The sequence below is a fragment of the Chiloscyllium plagiosum genome, chromosome 45 (assembly GCF_004010195.1).
Source record: "Chiloscyllium plagiosum isolate BGI_BamShark_2017 chromosome 45, ASM401019v2, whole genome shotgun sequence".
Taxonomy (NCBI): domain Eukaryota; kingdom Metazoa; phylum Chordata; class Chondrichthyes; order Orectolobiformes; family Hemiscylliidae; genus Chiloscyllium; species Chiloscyllium plagiosum.
In genome coordinates, this window is record NC_057754.1 from 7,254,089 (window position 1) to 7,276,662 (window position 22,574).

Genomic DNA, 22,574 nt, shown 5'->3' on the forward strand with positions numbered 1-22,574 from the left:
ACTTTACCTAGCGCTAATAATCACCGTGATTCTTGCATACCTGACAAACTTGCTCAAAAGAACTTTGAACACAGCATATCTTCAACTTCTTACATAGTGCCTTTAAGATCTCAATAAGGAGGTGGTGTTTAGGTTAACATCACATCCAATCCAGGACGCCTGACAGTACAGCGCTCCATCAGTTGAATGCCAGAACAACAGGATAGACTTAAATATTAAGGTAGTGAGTAATACTGCATACAAGATTCTGGGTTTAAACTGAGGTTATGCGTAGCTACAAAGGCAAAGGAGTTACGATAAATTCAAATTGAAACACTAGCTCACAGTGTGGAGGAGTGTGCCTGATTTTGTTTGGTCTGGTCTCATACTCAGTCGCAACAAATTCAAATTCCACTAGGCTAGCTGAAGGGTTTTAAATTCAATTAATTTAAACTGAAATAAAACGCTCAGCTCATGAAAAGTGATCAGGGGACCACTGCATTGTCTCAAAATAGCATCCAGTTCAAAGTTCTTCAGAACAGGAAACCTATTGCCCTTACTCAGTCTGGCCTGCATGTGACTCCAAACCCACATCCATGTGGTTTACTCTCAAGTGCCCTTTGAAACAGTTTGCAAAGCCCCTGAGACATAGAGCTCTGACCACTAACTGCCCGAGGGGAAGAGGCAATAGACAACAACAAAAAAAAAACTGGCTTTGCCAGAGTCACTCACATCCAAGACCGAATAACAAAAAGAAAGCGCTTTCTCAAGATCACACTTTCGGGAAGGATGTTAAGGCTTTCATAAAGATACAGAATAGATCTGCCAAATTAGTTCCAAGGATAAGGAATTTCTGTTTCACAGATAGACTGGTGAGCGTGAGAGGTTGAGGAGGATGGAGCTTTGATAAATTGAAAGGGGTTTAAACAAAGGAAATGGACAGAAAATGTACCCATTGGCAGAGAAGTCAGGAACAGACTTTAACTGACTAGCAAAAGAAGTAACTGCAACATGTGTAAAAAAAGACATTTTAAATGTTGAGAGTGGTTAGGATTTGAATGCACTGTCTGAAAGTGTGCTGGCGATCTCAGTTAGAGTTAGTCAAAGTGTTCTTGCAGAGAGCTTGCATGAACATGACAGGCCAAATGGCTCCCTTTGATACTGCAACCAATATATGATAGATGGCTTCTCTGGTACTTGCAGCAACTGACTCCTGTCTGCCCTGTAACATTCCTGCCACCTCACCATGTGATCTGTATGCATTATGATCCCAATGCTCAAGTCTTGCTTGATGCTCAAATTTGTCATTGCTTCATTTCAGGCAAAATACTATAGAGTCTGTGAAGTACTCTATCCAAAGCCCTTGTGTTGCTCCTAGATTGTAGAATCTAACACCATACCCCAACTGGGTCATGAAATCGACTCAGCATTACCTTTTGGCCTTTGTGCACTTGATCAAATCTGCAATCTACCCAGAGGTGCTGTGTCATTGACAGTCTCACTGTCTCAACCTGCATCCACCAGATCTTCCACAACAAGGTCATTTTCAGTACAAGATATCCACTTCTATCAAAGCAGTCTATTCCTACCATACCTTGCACGAAGGAAGCGTAGTTGGAGTCTCAACGTCAAAGGAAATGGGAGGTGGGAGTTCATGACCGTCCTATAGGTAGAAAACCACTGAGCATCAGGAGATCGCAGTATAATTCAGTCCTTTCCATTGCCAACCCACCCAAAATTAAACAAAAGGCTTTGATATTGGCTTTGTAAAACCAGTTCTATGAAGTCTGTGATCCTGCCAATCTTGCATTGAAAGGTGAATTACAATCCAATAGTTCTAAATTAAATCAATGAAGACAAGTGGGAAATATAAATAATCACATTACAGTAAATTCAAAAAGACCTGTTTCACAATTGCACCCCACGCCCACCCCCATCCCACCAGTATCTTTATTTCAATTCAATTACCGCACCCAGCTCTCAGGGATACTACAAACACCGTATTAATTTCGAGAAACCAGTGAGTGATGTACTTACCAGTCTGAGTAACTTTGGAAATTTTTCCCTGACAGCACTGTCAAACATTGCAAAGAGGGAGAGAGGTGAAACAAATGAAAAGGGAAAAACATGAGAAAACTTCCACAGATGAAGAAAGTGGCCCCACATTTGCCTTCCCGCCACCCCCACGAGACGGACTAAAACAAAACCAACCTGATTCTCGAATCTTCGCTAATCTAATCAATGTTAAATCTGGACGCTGAAGTCCAGAGAAGTTCCTTTCCCAGCCACAAGGACATTTTCTAAACAGTCCCTCACCAGGAAAGGAGCCTCAAAAAGAGGTAGGATCTATTTTGATAAAAATGGGGGAGAGTGCGAAATTTTTGGAAGTAAAATGAAATAGAACCAAAAGGATAACATTTAACATTTTGAATAGTGCTGCCTTTAGAATCGATTTTTCAGGAAGCTGGCGTTTCAGTTGAAATAAAGGTCATGCTGGTTTGTGATGAGAACTTTAACCCACATTCCACACCTTTTGTCCTGGCCTGGCATTGCACAAGTGGAACACTCTTATCAATAGCTGCCAAATGTTTGAATGGAACACGGTCAGTCAGCAGCAGGCCCCATAAACAACTCAATAGGATTACTCTCTCACATCTGCAATGCACTCACTACTCAGTAGCAACAGACCAGTGATGGCCTTTTAAGTGCTGCTCTGGAATCACTGTTTGCCACAACAGTTTGTGAAACTGCATAATTCCCTTGAGAATATAAAGCTGGCGTGGGATAATGCATACTTGCATTTGTAGCCTAACAGAAACTTGGTTCATCTTCACAGTGCTGAAAATGTGTTGCTGGAAAAGCATTCCTGAAGAAGGGCTCATGCCCGAAACGTCGATTCTCCTGCTCCTTGGATGCTGCCTGACCTGCTGCGCTTTTCCAGCAACACATTTTCAGCTCTGATCTCCAGCATCGGCAGTCCTCACTTTCACCTTCACAGTGGCAGAGTGCATGTAGGGGTGATTCAGGTTCCATGTTTTGTAGGAGATGGCACGGTCTAGGATGTGTTATTGGAAGTGATTCTGCTGCTTTGCGTCTGGACATCGGTCATAATTATGTCTAGTAATTGCCATAAATGCATCTAAAAGATCAGAATGTTTTGAAATGCTGGAAAAATCAAGCATTAATTGGTTTTAGGTCAACAATTAAGTCTACTGGAGCAGCAAGCTTTTTGTTAGTCCTATTTAGCAACATTAAAAACACTTACAAAAGCTAAATGCGGCCAAACTTACAGCAATTGTTGAGGTAAATTACTTCTGGAAGCAGGACGAGAAAGGGTCTCTAGACAGGCACTCACACAAAGTTTCAGTGTAAAGTGAAGTTAGCTTTCATATCGCTGCACCACATTGTCTGTTACTAAAGAATCTCATTTCATTTTCATCTGCTTCTGGATATGGGTGCAGCAGACTCATTTCTTTTTAAAGCAAGTGCCTGGAATAACTAAACTGCCCAAACAATTTTAATAATGTGGAATTTACAGCAACTTGGCGCTAGTCCACACCACATTCCAGCAGCCACACTGAATACTGAGAGACTGGAATTCATTCATTTACGAAACGAGGACACAAACTATCTTGGGAGTCATCAGCTCACGTGAATAACAGCAAAGCTAAATCTGGGATGCATGGGTGTTTACTCTTAAAAAGCCTTAGAAGGTCAACTAAAAGCAACAGTGCCTTCATTCTCCCGCATATTCAGTTTCCGTTTACTTACCAAGCTATCACTCACCTGCGCAGAGGCGACATTTAACAGGATCAATGTTGGGAAAAGAATACCAACACTCTGGTTAGTTGGAATTGGGTGGGGAGAAGGATTAAACCAGTGTGATATCACAGAGGTGCTAGCTATCAACTCCACCCAAATTATTACCGGACATCCGGAGGGAACAAACAAAAATTAACAATTGGTTGGCAAATCTAGATTTTTTTTTAAAAAACCTACAAGAAAGGTCTCATAAGTAGATCTCAAGAGTAACAAAACGAGGCAAAAGCCAGTGAAACAGAGAATGATAACAAAGGCAAGGGAAGAGAACTAGGGGAAAACACAGTGGATGAGTTAGGATGAGAGTAGACTGAAGGGCTGTTGTCCAAAGAACACCTAATTATACAACCACTCATTAAAATTGGTCGTATTATATCATGACATCTTAAAATAATTTTTAAACTACTGATGTCTTGTCAAGTCTTTTGTGATAGGATTCAATGAGCTTTCCTTCCTTCCCAAAGGTTTGTTGTTAAATCGGTTCTGAAAGATATTTCAACATGCCCACAAAATTGGCATTTTCCTTTGTCAAAAATACAGTGAATACAATGTATTGGGTGCACGATTTTCCTTCCATCAAGCTGCTTTGCCAGCCAGAAACTCAGCTAGATTCCCAATACAGATGCAAAAGCCAGGGATCTGCCAAAGCCACATGACCACAGGCCACTACTTTGAAGGCCAATGCACGACTGTGCCTGTCTTAGGTTGTTCCTCGCTCGAGGAATCTTACCCGTCACTGGCTAACCAGTCTTCTTCACTGACCAACAAAAATCCACATCCACTTCGCAGACATAAGGACGGACACAGGCAGTGGTTCAGATTTTCTTTTGTTTCTTCAAAATTTGATGCCAAGCAAACTGCTACTGTAGGTTTGCAATTCAAACTTCATCGGGTAAAGAGCAACTGGCTTATTACTGTGATCAGTGGCTTTTGAGATCAATCAAAGCTTTTTAGGAATACAAGATGCTGGCTGGGAATCTTTTGGGTAAACAATAGTTTCTTGAGTCTTGAGGCATCTAGCACTTCACAACCTCTAACCACAGCATAAAAAGCACAAATTTACCTGTTGCAAATTTGAACAGGAAAAACTATACAACTAGGTGGTCTTTGGACTACGGCCCTCACATTCTGAGACCCTAAAGGAGACTGATTAGAAATGAATCCATGGTCTTTCACAACAAGAGTTGGGTCTACAGGGTTTTGGTAAAGCTATTACAAACAGAATAGGTTATTAACAGCTTGCCTATGGGGAAAGATACTCACTTAGAGCATATATTTATACATGAAATATCAACACCACATCTATATTAATGGTTATGCAAAAAATAATTTTGTTATCTCCCAATATTACTGATATTCAAAGAAATTAATGAGAAAATTAGAATATTTTTAAATAGAAGTAAGTTTAAGAAAATTATATTGTCTGTCATTTGAGGGGCTCCCTGGTACAAAACCACAGCAAGGGGTCCTTCCACTGACCTGACATATGTAGCCTGATCCCGGAAGCTGTCACACAGAGGGTTCCCATCCAACCACAGCTCTTCCAGCTTGAAGCCTTTTATTTTGTCCAGATCTCTTTCGGATTTGAGCTGAACAGAGATTTAAGTTGCATGTTCCTTAAGGTGACCACAATGATTTCACTGATATGAAAATAAAACCTTGCCTTTGCAACCTCACTCAAAATGCCTGTGCTACCTATGAACCAGAAATTTCAACTTGAGATCATTTTCCAAGAATAAGTAAACTATTTTACAAAATGAGTGCATCGCGGCCAAAAGTCCTTTCTTGAAGTATGCGACCTTCATTTTCCATAATACAAAGTGATACAGGCACTCATGAGTTACATCAATTAATTTTCTCGTAGATGCTCCGTAAAATTGCACAGCTGTATCCAGGAGTAATAGTGCGTGCATCCATCTCTTACAGAAGTACATTTTGAAAAAATCTTCTAGTGTCTTTTTCTATTAGTCTCTCAAGAACCCAAAGTTGATAAAAGTTAAAATTTATTTGCCCCAGAGTCACTGCAGCAGAGATTAAGCCCTCAGATGGCAGGATTGCTTTGAGGAGAGATCAAGGAAAGTGGATCTCTATTCTCTGGGATTTTAAAAAAGTGACTCCACTGAAACTTATAAAATCCTTACAGGGCTTGACAGGTTAAATATATAAAGGATCTTTCCCCTGGCTGGTGAATCGAGAGGACATCATTTCATGATAAAGGGGCAGGCCATTTATAATTGAAAAGAAAGAACATTTTTGAAAAGAAATCGGTGATTCTTTGAAATTCTCTATCAGAGGGCTATGGAAGCTAATCATTAAGCAGGTTTAAGACAGAAATCAATAGGTTTCTGGAGACTAAAAACATTAAGGAATATAGTGATGATGTACGAAGATGACATTGACAAAGTGATCCTCCATTATTTAGAATTTTTATTGTTCCTAATAAAAAGCAACAGTCAAAACCAGTGAACTTTAAAAACTACCAGGGAAGGTTGGTAATTGAGAATATTGATGAATTCCTCTAACTCTGCTTCTCTGCAAGTCCAAATAACCCAATACGTCAATGCAAGTACAGAAAGCATTGTTACTATGTGACTGCATCTCATCTGATGAAGGAATTAATGGGAATACAAAAGAATTCTTTGAGAAATCTCAAAAACAGCCCTCGGCAGAGTAGTGGTGGTGGTTTGGAGGTAGAATGGGGTGATATATTTCGATCACAGTTCATATAACAATAACAACTAAGCTTCTGGCCATTGGTGCAAACAGATACTCACCTCGTTTCTGGAAAGGTTTAAAATTTTCAAACTGGGCGCTTTGGTGATCAGGTCTGCCAGGTCATCCAGTCGGTAGAGCCTGTTATTGCCCAGGTTGAGCGAGAGTAACTGTAAAAACAAGAGGAGTCACAGCTTACAATTGTCAAACAGACAAGGGCAGAATTCTGAATAGGAGGGCTAGTGGGCAGAATTAGCCATTTTAATGAAACAATCAGCAGTGGCCTGTTAGTTCTACAGTATTGTTACAGTCCCCAGTTAGCTATGCATTACAGTATACACAAAGCTACAGAAAGTTCCTCTGCAGTATTTTGCAAACACCAGAGGTTGGCTGCTTCAACCTTTCCATTGTTATAGAAAATACGAATGAAGTGTTCCTCCTCCCACAATTTATACCCTGCATACCTCTGGAATGTTCTCCTCTATGATTTTGATGACTGCGTTCATGGAACTCCTTCTGTTTAACACCACTTCAATATTCTGAGAGACGAGATCTGAGCAACCAAACAATAATTGTTAGGAATCAGAAGCAGTTATTACAATTCATCCAAGGCCTATACGCAATGATGCAAATTGCCACCCAGCTTAAGGAGGGGTGGGGGGTGGGGGGGGGGGGGGCCTCGGTAAGTGCTTCTACTACCTAGTCATTGTGTCACCCAGCCACACAATTCGTGGTCTGTGCTGGGTGAAAGGGTCTCAATCTCCACAGCATCAGCAATTCATCGAACAGTCCTCAGTTCACGAGTGAGGTGTCTTTCGATACAAGGGCGGGTGGGTCTAAAACAGGCAAACTGGATGGAAGCATTCTTATCTCTTCCAAGCCCACCGATACTGCTGCAAAAACACTAGCCCTTTCCATGAAATAATTAGCCCGGGACTCCATGAGGTGAGTTTCCAGAGCTTGAGAAAACCCATTAGGCTGAGTTAATTCAAAACACAAGATGTCGTTGCAATACTGAAATGACTAAATGGTCACCTGGAAATGAGTTGGCTGGCCACCTCCATTCAAGGGCAACAAGGGACGGGCAATAAATGCTGCCAGCCAGCAATGCCCACATCCCACAAATGAATAAAAAAAATGAGTCAGAGCTGAGGTCTTTTGAAAAACTCAAAATATCACGTTTCGATTTGGGGGATAGGGGCAAGAGAGAGAAGTAAAATTATTTCTCAAGTGCCCGGTTTCACCTGCAATAGAACTCAGAAAATGTGAGAACTGGGTGAATAGAAGGTAAGAAGTAGGGGAAGAAAACTGGGTAGATTGCAATGTTTTTCATGTAAGTTTTTCTTAACTATCTCAGGCAGCTTCATAGCCATAAAAAACATGGAACCTAACAGATGACAAACAAACCTCAAATTCATACCTGGGTCACTACGTATGCTGTTTAGATCTAGGGCTTGCTGTGATCCATCGTAACGTTTACTCATACACTGCTGCAAATTAAATGGTGATATGTCAATGAAATGAAGGAACAGTCTTAGATAGATCAACTGACCACTTGTTGCTTAGCCCGAAGTTACAAAGTCATGCAAGATGTTTTCTTCGAAAGGTGTCAATTCCTGGCCAAAGCAACACTAATCCTGCCTCTTTCTGCATCATGTTGGAGTGAATCTATAATCTAAACTGTCACTCTAGTACAGTAGCAAGGGATAGGACATGGTTAGAGATACTTTTCTTTAAATGAGATGCTAAGCCAAGGCCTTACCTTTCCTCTCAACGACACCAACTGACACTGCGACACGACAAGAAGTGAACACAGAACAGAACAGTTTCGCAGAGGAATAGGCACTTTCGCCCACCACGTCTGCACTGACCTTAATGCCACTCTAAGTTAATCTCATGGGTCTGAATATGATCAATATCCCTCTATTCTCTGCCTGTCTGTCTCAATGTCTCTTAACCTTTGTTACCGTATCTGCTTCTACCTCCCCTGTTGACAGCAAGTTCCAGACATCAACTACACTCTGTTTAAAAAAAACTTGCCTTGCATATCTCCTTTAAACTTTCCCCTTCTCACCTTGAACCTAGTATTTGACATTTCAACCCCAGGAAATAGACTCTGCACCCCACCATTGCCTCTCAATGTTTGAAGATGAGAACACTTTCCTGATGTATGCTAGCATGCATCCCTCAATCAAATACAACTTGATCATCCTTTCGACACAAAAGACTCTCAGCTCAACATCCGACACTGCAGTTTACGCTCAAATCTTAACTGCCATTAACGCCTGTAACAGCATCACCTCAAAAGTAGCACATTAGTTATGAAGTGATTGGATGGAGTGCAAGATGCTGTATAAATGCAAGCTCCTTGTCTGCAATCCTTGTGTTGCTTTCTGGTATAATAGATAACTCTTCCTGGTCTTGTCTATTACATCTTACTTCTGTTTTTAAGTGCATTGAAAATAAAGGCTCAAAACAAAACTAGCAACTTCCTCAGCAAAACTTCTGTTTTTCTTCATAAATTTGGATTTATTAACAACTAGTTGGTCATTGGCCAGCAGCAGCTGAAATGTATTTTTAAATCAAAGTCCAAGAAAGCTTTCCTTACCTTTATGTGTTCAATCTCCTCTGATTTGAGCTCATTTGAAACGGAAGATGGCGGCACCGAAGAACTAATGATGATGGCCACCTGAAGGAAATCAAAATGCTTGCTTGCAATCAAATTTAGGATTTTGCCACTCTCGGGAAGCTCAAAGATCTGTGCGCCCTCTCCTTAAATAAACTTAACAGTGCATTGCCCACAACCCTCTTGGGTAGAGAATTCCAAAGATTCACAAACCTTTGAGTGCAGACATTTCTTAAGTTCAGCCCTAAATGATCACCACCCTATCATGAAGCCATTTTAGACTCCCCAGTCAGCTCAAATTTTCTCAGCATCCACCCGTGGAAGCCCCCTTCTGGATTCTCTGCTGGAAAACAGAAAAGCTTCTGCTTCACATCACTGTGCAGTTTGAGGACAGGACTGGGACATGGTTGGGCTGACCTCCACCGTGGTCCAGCTTAGTGAGACCCAACTGTCTGGACCTGGTACCCCAGGGGAATGACCTGATGTCTGGAGGGGTCAATTTTAAAACAATGGCAATTCTTGGTACTCCTGCTGTGGATCCAGATGTGGTTAGGACAAACAACACAGCAAATTTGGTTTTGTTACATCAAAAGGAATTTTTTTTTAAACCACGGGCACAACACGTTACTGTCAGATATATATCTATATAGCCACATACCCTGTACAAATCCTTATCAACAATTCTTCTCGATATCTGCTTTAAAGCATTTGCAGCTGTAGAATCTTCAACATAGAATACTGCCTTGTTGCCATCATAGTGAAACTGTGGAAAGATAGATTTCATTACTGTCATCGAATTATCAAGTACAAATAAGTCTCTTTCATAAATGTAGAAGAGAACAGAAAGTCATTGAGTGAGATATGTCAGAAAAATACAAAGAGAGGGGCGATTCGGCCCATTTCTGTTCTCACTCCCCTGTTCGTTCCCTGCAGCCCCACAAATTTCTATTTCAATGGACTTCTAAATTATGGACATAGAAAAATACAATACAGGAGCAGGAATAAACCCTTCAGTTTCTCAAGCCTGCACAGCCATTTCATAACATCACGGCTGACCTGTGAGTAAGCCCAATTCCACAATCCAACCTACCCCAATAACCTAATTCTTTTAAGGAATGGCATCTCAGATCATTATAACTCACCAAGGCATAATTAGTGGTAGCTTAAGATTTTCCATAACTATCTGGCCTCTCCTAAACAAGGCCATTTATAGGAGTTGTTGAGTGAAAACCTCAAGCAGTGGGACTGCCAGTGGTGGTGGTGGTGGTGGGGAGGGGACACTGACAAGTTAAATGTCAATGCTGACCAGATACTCGACAACTCCAAAAGAGAAAACTGCTCACCTCATTCAGTTACATCCCAATCAATCCCCTGACACTCCAATACCTACCCTGCTGCTGTTCTGAGCCACAGATAATATTCCATATCCATTTTGCATAGTTAGCTATGCTGATGTATGGCAATGTGGAGAAATTCAGCCTGGATGATGACATGAGACTGGCGCTGAAAAGTGAGCATTGGCTCGATATAATCGGTTTCAGTTGTTGCCTCTGGCTGTTGCCTCATTGTTTAAGTGATTTTAATTGGTTGCCTCAATATCTGGCTGATGATAAAGATTAAAACTCTTTTACAGAGCATTTGGTAGTGCAGCCTTTACTGTGACATCACCAATGTTAAAAAGCAATCAGATTCCCTCTGCATTGTGTCTGCCTGAAGCACATGGGTTGCAGCGGTTCAAGGGGGCAGCTCACCACCACCTTCTCCAGGGAGCAGCTGGGGATGGGCAATGGATGCTGGCCAGCCAGCAGCATCCACATCCTGCGAGTAAATTTTAAAAATGAAATCTGCCTATATTAATAGATTTTTTACAACAGGTAGTGACCATTTGAATTGATTTCAACGCAAGGCAACAAATCAGTCATGAGAACTAAAGTCATGACGGCAGCAGCACTCAGGATTTCCAAGTGACTATTGATAAACTACCTGGACTAAGTTTAAAAATTCATTCATTCCCTTCCCATTTTCAGCTAGAATTGGCAAAATTGAACATACTTTACATCTGGATGGGGCAGGGGTGCAAAGTTCAGACGGTAATAGGAAGTTTTTTAAAAAAGGAGGACAGTCTTACACTGACAGCTCGTATACAGAGTCCTAGTGGTAGGTAACTTCTGAGCAACCTGTTCCAAGATATTATTATACACCTCCTGTAGTAGGTTAGACTTGAACCCAGGTCTCTTGGCTCACAGGTAGGAACACTATCTTTGGTAGATGTGTTAAGTGAGGGATGAACAACTGATTTCATAATAGGGTGTAATAATAAGGCCACTGCACTAGTAATCCAGAAGCCAGGCTAGTGGCCTGGGTACACAGGTTCAATCCCACCATGATAGCTGATGGCATTTAAGTGTGATTAATAATAAAAACAACTAGATTCAAAATCTGGTGTCTGTAATGATACCATAAAACTATCAACTGTCTTAAGGACTCATCTAGCTCACTAATGTCCTTTAGGAAGGAAACCTGCCATATATTACCAGGCACTATCTACATGGTGGGACAGCATTGTGGCTCAGTGGTTAGCATTGCTGCCTCACAGCGCCAAGGACCCAGGTTCGATTCCAGCCTTGGGAGAGTGTGTGGAGTTTGCATATTCTCCCAGTGTCTGCGTGGGGTTTCCTTCCACAGTCCAAAGATGTGCAGGTTAGGTGGGTTGGCCAAGCTAAATTGCCCACAGTGTCCAGCAAAGTGCAGGCTAGATGGATTAGCCATGAGAAATGCAGGGATAGACTAGGGATACTCTTCGGAAGGTTAGTGTGGGCTCAATGAGCAAAATGGCCTGCTTCTACACTGTAGGCTTTCTATGTCATGTCTATGAATGTACATATGGCTCCAGACACATAGCAACATGCTGACTTTCAACTGCCTCCTTAAAATGGCCGAATAAGCCATTCATTCAAGTAATTAAAGATGGGAAATAATGGCCTTGCTGGTAATGCCCACTTCTCTTTTAAAAATGATAAGAAGCAGCCTGAAGAACTTTTTCCCTTAAGTGGCCAAAAATGAAAACTTTTGGGAACCACAAATGATATTCAAAAGTTTGTAAAATGACAAACTTCTCTAGGAGAATGCACAATTTGCTTAGAAGATAAATATGTGCATCTTAAGAAATCACATTAAAATGTACAAAACTCTGAATATCTTTCAGCTCTTCAAAAGTTATAACTTTATCAGTAAAGCCAGCAAAACAAATTAACTCCAGATAGAGAATTCAGGCAATTTTTCAGCTATTGGCTCTCAAAAAAAGCTCTAATATAATTCATCCAAGCTGTATTAGAAACAATAATGGTCACAACCAAAGAACTCTTCAATAAACCAAGGAAATTATCTATAACCATGGTGTAGCAACATAATTTGAACTGGATTACAAAGAGCACAATGATACACGTCATTAAAATAATCATTTAAAACCATAAAATGCAGTATAGGAATTCATCTTTTGTATCCATATAAAAAACACTCCACTCTTAAATTTTCAACTTTCTTTTCAACTGGAAAACATACGTTGCCAATAAGTTGTTAATGACAAACATGTGGCTCTGAATCTGCGGGTCATAGATCAATCGATTTAAGTAAACCAATGCCACACCAAACACAATGCAGAATGATTTTTCTCCAGCAGGGCTAGCTTCCCAAGGTTAAGGAATTTTACTCCTCAAAGGGGAGATGCACACCTTCTTCCCATCACTGAACCTCATTTCAAAACTGCATGCACAGCAGGTACTGCCTTTGTGCATGACGTCAAATGTAAATGCTACAGAAAAACTAGCGCTTCCAAATAAACCTGTTGTACTACAACCTGGCGTTGTGAAATTTTTAACTTTGTACACCCCAGTCCAACACCAGCAACTCCAAATCCTACATAAAAACATATTGCATTTGGAACCATGCGTGCAAGATTTCTCAAATGAGCAAACATGCGTAGTTGACCACTGTCACCGGCGTCAGCAAACACACCAAAACAAAAAGTGGCAAACTCCTTTGGTTGAATGTGTGGAGCTGCATTCCTTCACATTTGTTGTTGAGGAACTAGCATTACCAGAAGGACGAGGACAACAGCTGTGTTGTTTTAATGTGCAGCATTTTGCTGAGAAAAACAATCACATTTTTACTGTAAGTATTGAGTTATCTTGGGTGTTTTGTAAACAGTACAATTCTTCAAGGTTGTTATCACTTTAGCTATATATTGACTTAATGTAAAAGGACGTCTCACTCTGACCTCTCATGCGTTGTTTATTTTGCATTTATATTTTGCACACACTGTGTAAGTCAAGGATAATTAGGTACATTAGTCAGGGGAAATTTAGAGTAATAGGGTAGGGAAATGGGTCTACGTGAGATGGGTCTTCGGAGGGTTGGGGTGGACTTGTTGGGTCAAATGGCCTGTTTCCACATGGTAGGGATTCTACGATGATTCAATAATCTGTTCTGAGATTTGATGCAATAATACTTTGCAATTTTCTGTCTTACATTTACGATGTATAGTTACAAACAACTTTTTCAGTATATTCTTTATTTTAAAGTAAGTGGTTGCTAACACTAACAGCTAGAGAGGGGAGAAGCAAGAGAACCTTTAAAACAAAGTCATTGAAAGGTGCAAATTGTATCAGTTGAGCAAGATCTGAGACAATGAGCTCAAAATATCATTCATGAGAACATGATGGCATAAGACCTATATTCAAAATGTATGGGGGAAGATGATAGAAAATGTTTCCTTATCTCAGTGGTAAGCTTTAAAATTCAATGAAATGATGGGGGACAAAACACTATAACCAGTAGGGACAGCCCCATTTGTGAATGACAACTTGATGATTAATCATTACCTCTAAGGGAACCCAATCAGAAATTGGGTATACACTATTTTAACTAATCCAAGACTGACCATGAACTGCACATGCTGCACATGGCAATAAAGGTTCCTGTCGTACGTGTTTACTAACTAAATAAATCAACAAACATTGCCAAAACTGCTCCCCACCCCCCAGCTCAGTCAGTCAACAAGATCATTACTGATCTAATAGCCCAGCCGCAACTTCCTGTGCTATCCCTACATTCCTTCAGGGTCCAAAGATCTGTTCAGCGCTCAAATACATTGCATATCCACAAGTCTCTAGGACAGCAAGGTCCAAAGATTCATAATCCTCTGGGTGAAGAATTTCAGTCTTAAATAATGAGTCATTCATACAGAGACTGTTACTAACCCTTCGCCTGTGTCCAGAATAAAATCACTCAGCATTCACCCAGTCAAGCCCCTTAAAGCATCTTACATGCTCCAAATGTACCATCTCTTCAGAGAATACACGCTTTATCTAATTTACTCAGGATACCTTTCATGGGAATTCAAACTCTGCCCGCAACACCCCAAACATTCCTACTGTCAGTACAACTAATATTTAAAGCAAGTTGTTTAAATTGCCCCAGAATGGTACAATTAGTTATGCTGTACTGTTTTGGCATATTTTGATCAGCACTAGAACAGATCAATGGATCTCTAACCAAAATTCAGTTAATCGGGTCAGACTCTAGTGACAAGAGTTTACTGTATGATGCTATATAAATTATATAACAAAACTGGACGAGCTACATTAATATAGCGGCTACAAGAGCAAGTAAGAGTTTAGGAATCATAGAGTCATAGAGATGTACAGCACAGAAACAGACCCTTTGGTCCAACTCGTCCATGCCGACCAGATATCCTAAGCTAATCAAGTCCCATTTGCCAGCACTTAGACCATATCCTTCTAAACCCTTCCTATTCATATATCCATTCAGAGGCCTTTTAAAATGTTGTCATTGTACCAGCCTCCACCACTTCCTTTGGCAGTTCATTCCATACACACACCACCCACTGCATGAAAAGTGACCCCTTAGGTCACTTTTAAATCTTTTCCCTCTCACCCTAAACCTATGGCCTCTAGTTCTAGACTCCCCCCACCCCAAGGAAAAGACCTTGTCTATTCATACTATACATACCCCTCATGATTTTATAAACCTCTATAGGGTCACCCCTCAGCCTCCGACACTCCAGGGAAAACAGTCCCAGCCTGTTTAGCCTCTCCCTGTAGCTCAAACCCTCCAACCCTGGCAACATCCTTGTAAATCTTTTCTGAACTGTTTCAACTTTCAGAACATCCTTCCAACAGGAAGACGACCAGAAGTGTCACAATATTCTGAAAGTGGCCTAACCAATGTCCTGCATAACCGCAACATGACCTCCCAAATCCTCGTTCACTAACTCACCTCCTGACTCCCCAAAGTCTGTCCAAAGGACAAGTCAGGAGTGTGATGGAATACTCCCCGCTTCCCTGGATGAATGCATCTCCAAAACCACTCTCAAAGCTTGACACCATTCAGGACAAAGCAGCCTGTTTGATTAGCATCAGAACCACAGAAAGCCATTCCCTCAATCATCAATGATGAGCAGCAGCAGTGTGTACCACCTACAAGATGCACAGCAGAAATTCACCAGAGCTTCTTTGACCTTCTAAACCCACAACCATTCCCATGTGGAAGGAGAAGAGCAATAGAATACCACCACCAGACATATGAATACCTACCTCTTGCAGGCTCCCCTCCAAGCCTCTCACCATCCTAACTTGGAAATATATTGCTATTGCTTGAGTGTCACTGGGTCATAATTTTGGAACTCCCTCTCTAGTAATATTAAGATTGTCCCGACAGCACACAGATTCTGGCAGTTCAAGGCCGGAGCTCGCCATCACCTTCTCAACTAGGTATGGGCGATAAAGGTTGGCCCAACCAGTCATCACCCACAAATTAATTTTAAAAACAAAAACAAACATCTACGCTACATTAAATACATGAGACTTAAGTTCATCTGAAGCCACCAAGCTGTGCCAGGATACCATGTTTCTGACAGCCTGCTCATTGACCTTGGGATACAGAGTCAAGCTCAATCTATGCTCTGCTCCAAATTCCAAACACCCAGTTTCCAACAGAAGCTTCTGAACAGATTTGGATTGTAAACCACTCGCCTTGGTTCTTAACTCCACATTTTGAGTGTAGTGAATCAGTCTGAGAAAAATCTAATTTTACTGACAATATTTTAACATTTCTCACAACAACATCATAAGTGCCATCACTCCTACCTGAACAGGAGTAAAGGGAACACTGCACATATTATGCATGTTTGACAAAAGCCAGGATTTATCATATTTCTTTCCAAAAGGAATCTAAAGAGAGAACAAAAATATTTTGTCATTTTCATACCTAATATTTAACTTTACAAAATCCATTTGCAAAAACTTTCTAAATTAACACTTGGATAAATATATTCGGATAATAACACAAAGACTCAAGCTATTGTATTATACCAAAGTTTGAACTTGACAAGGCATAGAGTTCAGCATGGAATGAATGCAGTAAAGTAATGACACCATTCTCCAATGACTTGGTAGTTAAATGCACTTCATAATGTTGTATACTGTGTATAACTTAAATGCATAGAGTTACTCAGTTTCAGTTCTAATCCATACTGCATTAGTAAAGCACAGAACAGGGCGCACATTGGTTGTGTTAAGTGTATCTCTTTCTGGCACAGTTTACATGGGAACAGAGTTGAATGGGCTGGGGCTTTCCCTCTGTCAGGAGTCGGGTAGCAGGGAGCAAAGATCGTGAGAGAAAGATTCTGGGAGCAAGCAGCAAGATAGAAAACAGGAAAACTGTTACAAGTTCTCAAAAGGAACCAGACTTATGAACAAAAGGCCTCCATTCTCGTACACCTACACGGTGATCCACACAGCAGCCCAGTATCAAACACACACACGACAGAAAAATAAAGACGAGAAAATAAAGTCCTACAGTGATTTTAAACCAGGATCGGCGTGCATTGGCGCTTGCATTTCTCTCTGAATTTTGCTTCACTGTAACTTGAATGCTTGAGGGCCCTCCATCACGATCATGCCAACTGTCCAGGCGACGAGATGGTCTTGCACCATACGGTGTACTGAGGATTAAAAGACAGATTTTTAAAAATTACAAACATTTAAAATCAACCTAATCGGAGATTGCTTACTTTATCACAGTACCGTCACATGAACATAGAACATTTCAAAACAGAGAAAAATATGCTGTGCTTAACAGATTACTGCCAAACTGAGTGTTCAGTTTACATTTCAGTTACAGTATGATAACACAGATAATACACAGCACTGACTGACTGCTGCTGAAACTTGTACTCTGTACCGTAGTATTTCTATCAACCATTTGGGGCATGGGAGGTTGTCTGCTTCTGGCTGATCTGCCACCCCCTCACTTCACAGTCAGAAGATTGAGAGTTCAAGCCCCAATTCATTAGATCTGACCTCATAATTCATGCTAATGTGTCCAGTGCAATCAGGTCCCACCTTCTGGATAAATTAAAGCAACCTGACAAACAATTTCTGTCGTGGGCCCATTTGACATACTGGGACTGTGTGGTTCACCACACACCCTCATCTTGTGAGTGAATAAAGAATGCAGTTGGTAGCTAAACAGTTTGTGTCAGCATGGAGGTAACGATACTGCTGGTGCAAATTCATTGCAGGATATTTATGCCTGCAAATCTGTATGCTGAGCCTCTGACGTGTTCTTGGAACAGTATTTATATGGGGCTGGTCCAGTTTAGTTTCTGGTCAAGACAATCCTTAGGATAATGATAGTGGAGGAGTCACTGATGGGCAGTCACGCTCATCTCACCTTTGGAATTCAGCTCTTATGCCCCTGTTTTGTGTAGAGGATAGACTGGGACAGGTTTCCACATTGTCGGGTAGATGTCAGTGTTGCCATTGTACTGAAACAGCGTGGCTAGAGACACAGCTAGTTTTGGAGCACTAGTCTTGTGGTCCAGTTTAGTTTCTGGTCAAGACAATCCTTAGGATAATGATAGTGGAGGAGTCACTGATGGCAACGTCATTGAATATCGAGGTTAGATGATTAGATTTTCTTTTATGGAGCTGGTCATTGGCATCACACAAATGCCAGGCAATGTTACTTGCCGGTTATCCTGAACTAGACATGGTCCACATTTTCCACACGGATTTGGACTGCTTCAATATCTGAAGAATCAGAACTTAAGCTGAACATTGTGCAAGCATCAGCAAACATCCCCATTTCTGATCTTATGTTGGACAGAAGGTCATCGATGATGCAGCTAAAGATGGATGGGCATAGGACACTTACCCTGAGGAACCTCCTGAAGAGTTGCTCTGGAGTGGAAATTATTGACCTCCAACAACCACATCCATTTTACTTTGTGCGAGGCAAGACTTCAACCAGCAGAGATTTCCCTCAGATTTCCATCAGCTCTAATTTTGTTTAGGCCCACGATGCCATACTCTTCGAATACTGCCTTGATATCAAGGGCAGTCACACTCATCTCACCTTTGGAATTCAGCTCTTATGCCCCTGTTTTGTGTAGAGGATAGACTGGGGCAGGTTTCCACATTGTCGGGTAGATGCCAGTGTTGCCATTGTACTGAAACAGCGTGGCTAGAGACACAGCTAGTTTTGGAGCACTAGTCTTGAGTACTATTGCTGGAATGTTGTTTTTAAGTGCTTTCAGCCATTTGATATCATATGATTTGAATTGGCTGAAGGCTAGCATCTGTGATATTGCAGATCTCAAGTGAAGCACCTTCCAAATCTGCAATCTCTACCATCTCAAAAGGACAAAGCACGCAACTGCTTGGGAAGTTACCAGCAAGTTCCCCTCCAAGCCACTCACCATCCTGACGCAGAACTAGATCACCACCTCTTCACAGTCGTTGAGTCACAGAGTCAGAGAGATGTACAGCACAGAAACAGTTTGGTCCAACCCATCCATGCTGACCAAATATCCTAACCTAATCCAGTCCCACCTGCCAGCACCCGGCCCATATCCCTCCAAACTCTTCCTATTCATATTCCCATCCAGATGCCTTTTAAATGTTGCAATTGTACCAGCCTCCACCACTTCCTCTGGCAGCTCATTCCATACATGCACTACCCTCTGCTTGAAAAAGTTGCCCCTTAGGTCTATTTTATATCTTTCCCCTCTCACCCTAAACCTATGCCATCTAGTTCTGGATTCCCCCACCCCAGAGAAAAGACCTTGTTTATTTATCCTATCCATGCCCCTCATGATTTTAAAAACCTGTATGAGGTGACCCCTCAGCCTTTGACACCTCAGGGAAAACAGCCCCAGTCTATTCAGCTTCCCCCTATAGCTCAACTCCTCCAACCATGGCAACATTCTTGTAAATCTTTGTTGAACACTTTCAAGTTTCACAACATCCTTTCGATAGGAAGGAGACCAGAATTGTACGCAATATTCCAAAAGTGGCCTAACCATAGTCCTGTACAGCTGCAACATAACCTCCCACTTCTTTACTCGATACTCTGACCAATAAAGGAAAGCATACCAAACACCTTCTTCACTATCCTATCCACCTGCGATTCTACTTTCAAGGAGCTATGAACCTGCACTCCAAGGTCTCTTTGCTCAGCAACACTGCCGAGGACCTTACCATTAAGTGTATAAGTCCTGCTAAGATTTGCTTTCCCAAAATACAGCACCACACATTTATCTAAATTAAACTCCACCTGCCACTAACTATACCTCCTATGTTCACATCCAAATCATTTATACAAATGACGAAAAGCAGTGGACGCAGCACTGATCCTTGTGGCACTCCACTGGTCACAGGCCTCCAGTCTGAAAAATAACCTTCCACCACCATCCTCTGTCTTCTATCTTTCAGTCAGTTCTGTATCCAAATGGCTAGTTCTCCCTGTATTCCATGAGATCTAATCTTACTAACCAGTCTCCCATTGGGAACCCTTATCAAATACCTTACTGAAGTCCATATAGATCACATCCACCGCTCTGTCCTCATCAATCCTCTGTTACTTTTTCAAAAAACTCAATCAAGTTCCTGAGACATGATTTCCCACGCACAAAACCATGTTGACTATCCCTAATCAGTCCTTGCCTTTCCAAATACTGGTCAAAATCTCAGAACTCCTGCCCTAGTGACACTGTACACACCAAGGACTGTAACCAGTCAAGAAGATAGCTCAGTGCTGCCCCCTCCTCAGCAATTCGGGATGGACAATAAAGGACCTGGGTTGAAACTTTATTGCTGGAACAGCACAGCAGGGATGCTGCCTGACTTGCTGTGCTGTTCCAGCAATAAAGTTTCAACTTTGATCTCCAGCATCTGCAGACCTCACTTTCTCCTCCAATAAAGGACCTGGCCAATGACATTCACACCTCACAAATGAGCAAAGAAAACTTTTTAGAATGCTGGGCCATTAGATCTTTACCCAATGATTATAGCCAGCATGGTAAGCTCAGCAGTGATGACATTTAACATTGTCATTTACCTGCCAGGCAAAAGAATTTCAGCATCTGTGTATCTGCATGCTTAGCATGTACCAGGAAATGATTGAATCATCGGATCTGTATTACCGTTAACCCCACGTGACCGTGATGCTTAACTGCTACCCTTTCGGATGCTAATAAAGCCACTGTTTTAAATAGCTACAATTTGGGTTCTTTACCCAGAGAGTGGTGGGGGCATGGAATGCGCTGCCCGTGGGAGTGGTGGAGTCGGAATCATTGGCGACCTTTAAGCGGCATTTGGATAGGTACATGGATGGGTACTTAATCTAGGTTAGAAGTTCGGCACAACATCGTGGGCCGAAGGGCCTGTTCTGTGCTGTATTGTTCTATGTTCTATGTTCTACCTGGATTTGCCTATTTATAACAGGCAGAGTAGCAGAGGACAGTTATAATTGGTCAGGTACTGGCTTTATGTGCAGCTCAGATTATTCTGTCATTAACAGATAGTAATACAGTACGTGCCATGAGTCAGACATGTACTGCAATATTGTCAGTACCTAGACAAGCAAGATGAATAAACTGGCAAATTGCAGTGGAATTGGTTGAAAACTAACAGACTTGAATTTATACATTGCCTTTCACTTCCTGAGGATGCCCCAACACCTTTTAAAGCATACTTCTGATGTCTACTCACTGCTGTAATATAGGAAGTGCAGATTGCACACAAGCTGCTCCCACAAACAGCAATGCGATAATGGCCACATCATCTATTTGTGATGTTGACTGACAGACTGGCCCAGGACACAAGGGAGAACTTCTCTCATCACCTCCCAATACCATGGTGGAATCATTTATGTCCATCTTGAGGTTTGCAGATTTGGTCTCCGTTTGACAGTATGGACAGATTTTCTTTTAAATGTTGACACTTCTAAACTTCGGAGTACAAGGAGCACAAAGTGAGCATGCAGCTGCACTAAGCAAGGAATGCAAATGCCCCGTTAGCCTTTGGTGTAATAGAATTAGAGCATGGGGGAGCTAATGATATAGAAGTAATGCTACTGGACTAGCAACTGAGGCAGCCCAGGACACTACTATGGGGAATAAACACTAAGCACTGGAGCTTTGAATGAGAGTCATACAGGGCTCAAGATATTAACCTGCTCCCCCTCTCTATACTCCACCAGGTCCAACAGGTTTATTTTAAATCACAAGCTTTCAGAGTGCTGCTCCTTCATCAGGTGAAATGACTTGTGTGGTGGAGGCAAGTACAATGGAAGTAAGTTCAGTCAAGGCATGAATTATTTCAAGACGATTATTTGAAGAGAAACAACTGGAGGAGAATAGAGAGCCAACATGCACACAATGGGCTTAATGGCCTCCTTCCTTGCCCTAATAATTGTGATTGTTTTATTATACGTAGAACCATTCAAATAAAGGCACACTACTACAGCTGCTGGAGATCTGAAATGAAACAAAGTCTGGCAGCAGGTCTGGCAGCATCTGTGGACAAGGAAACAGAGTTAATGCTCTGAATCCAATGACTCTCCTTTACAAGTCATATTTAGACTTGAAACTTTAACTTCCACTCCACATTTGCTCGAAGACCTCCTGAGTTTGTCCAGCACTTGCAGCTTCTGTATAGCAGCATTGCAGCTGCGATTTTACGTGTAATTAGGGTAAAGTGATTCCTCTTTCGTTTAAGTAAGACCTCTCCCTTTCTTTTCCAAAGTCCTTAGGGCTGGAACCCTCAAGACACAAAATTTATTAGGATATGCAACTAATGGTTAGGAACTAGCATGTGAGATCAGATAGATAGCTCTTTTCTTGGCTGACACAAATAGGCCAAGTGGTTTCCTCCTGTACGATAAATCATAGAATCCCTACAGTTTGGAAACAGACCATTCGGCCCATTGTGCCCACTTAAACCCACCACTCTATCCCATCCCTAACCCTGCATTTCCCAGGGGCTAATTCACCTAGCTTGTACATCCCTAGGCACAATGGGCAATTTATTACTGCCAATCCACCTTATCTGCACATTTTTGGATTGGAGGAGGA

At 41.6% G+C, this 22,574-nt stretch overlaps 1 protein-coding gene and 1 long non-coding RNA gene across 5 annotated transcripts in view; one reads left to right on the top strand and one right to left on the bottom strand.

The window, feature by feature from the left end:
• The window catches only part of nxf1b (nuclear RNA export factor 1b), a 57,903-nt gene that overhangs the window by 22,295 nt on the left and 13,034 nt on the right, over nucleotides 1-22,574 (bottom strand). For 3 of the 4 annotated variants that reach the window (XM_043682731.1, XM_043682733.1, XM_043682732.1), the window contains exons 3-12: nucleotides 17,015-17,159; nucleotides 16,303-16,386; nucleotides 9,795-9,899; nucleotides 9,119-9,199; nucleotides 7,931-8,000; nucleotides 6,975-7,063; nucleotides 6,573-6,680; nucleotides 5,278-5,387; nucleotides 2,017-2,053; nucleotides 1,574-1,642 (exon numbers count right to left, since the gene is read on the bottom strand). In XM_043682731.1, coding sequence (XP_043538666.1) covers nucleotides 1,574-1,642; nucleotides 2,017-2,053; nucleotides 5,278-5,387; nucleotides 6,573-6,680; nucleotides 6,975-7,063; nucleotides 7,931-8,000; nucleotides 9,119-9,199; nucleotides 9,795-9,899; nucleotides 16,303-16,386; nucleotides 17,015-17,159 — 898 coding nt within the window. Of the gene's footprint in view, nucleotides 1-1,573; nucleotides 1,643-2,016; nucleotides 3,766-5,277; nucleotides 5,388-6,572; nucleotides 6,681-6,974; nucleotides 7,064-7,930; nucleotides 8,001-9,118; nucleotides 9,200-9,794; nucleotides 9,900-16,302; nucleotides 16,387-17,014; nucleotides 17,160-22,574 lie in introns of those variants that run through there. The other variant, XR_006310169.1, reaches the window with a different exon arrangement.
• LOC122543875 overlaps nucleotides 13,145-22,574 on the top strand; it is a 31,028-nt gene continuing 21,598 nt past the window's right edge. The window contains exon 1 of the long non-coding RNA XR_006310170.1: nucleotides 13,145-13,306. This is a non-coding gene — a long non-coding RNA (uncharacterized LOC122543875). The remainder of the gene's footprint in view (nucleotides 13,307-22,574) is intronic.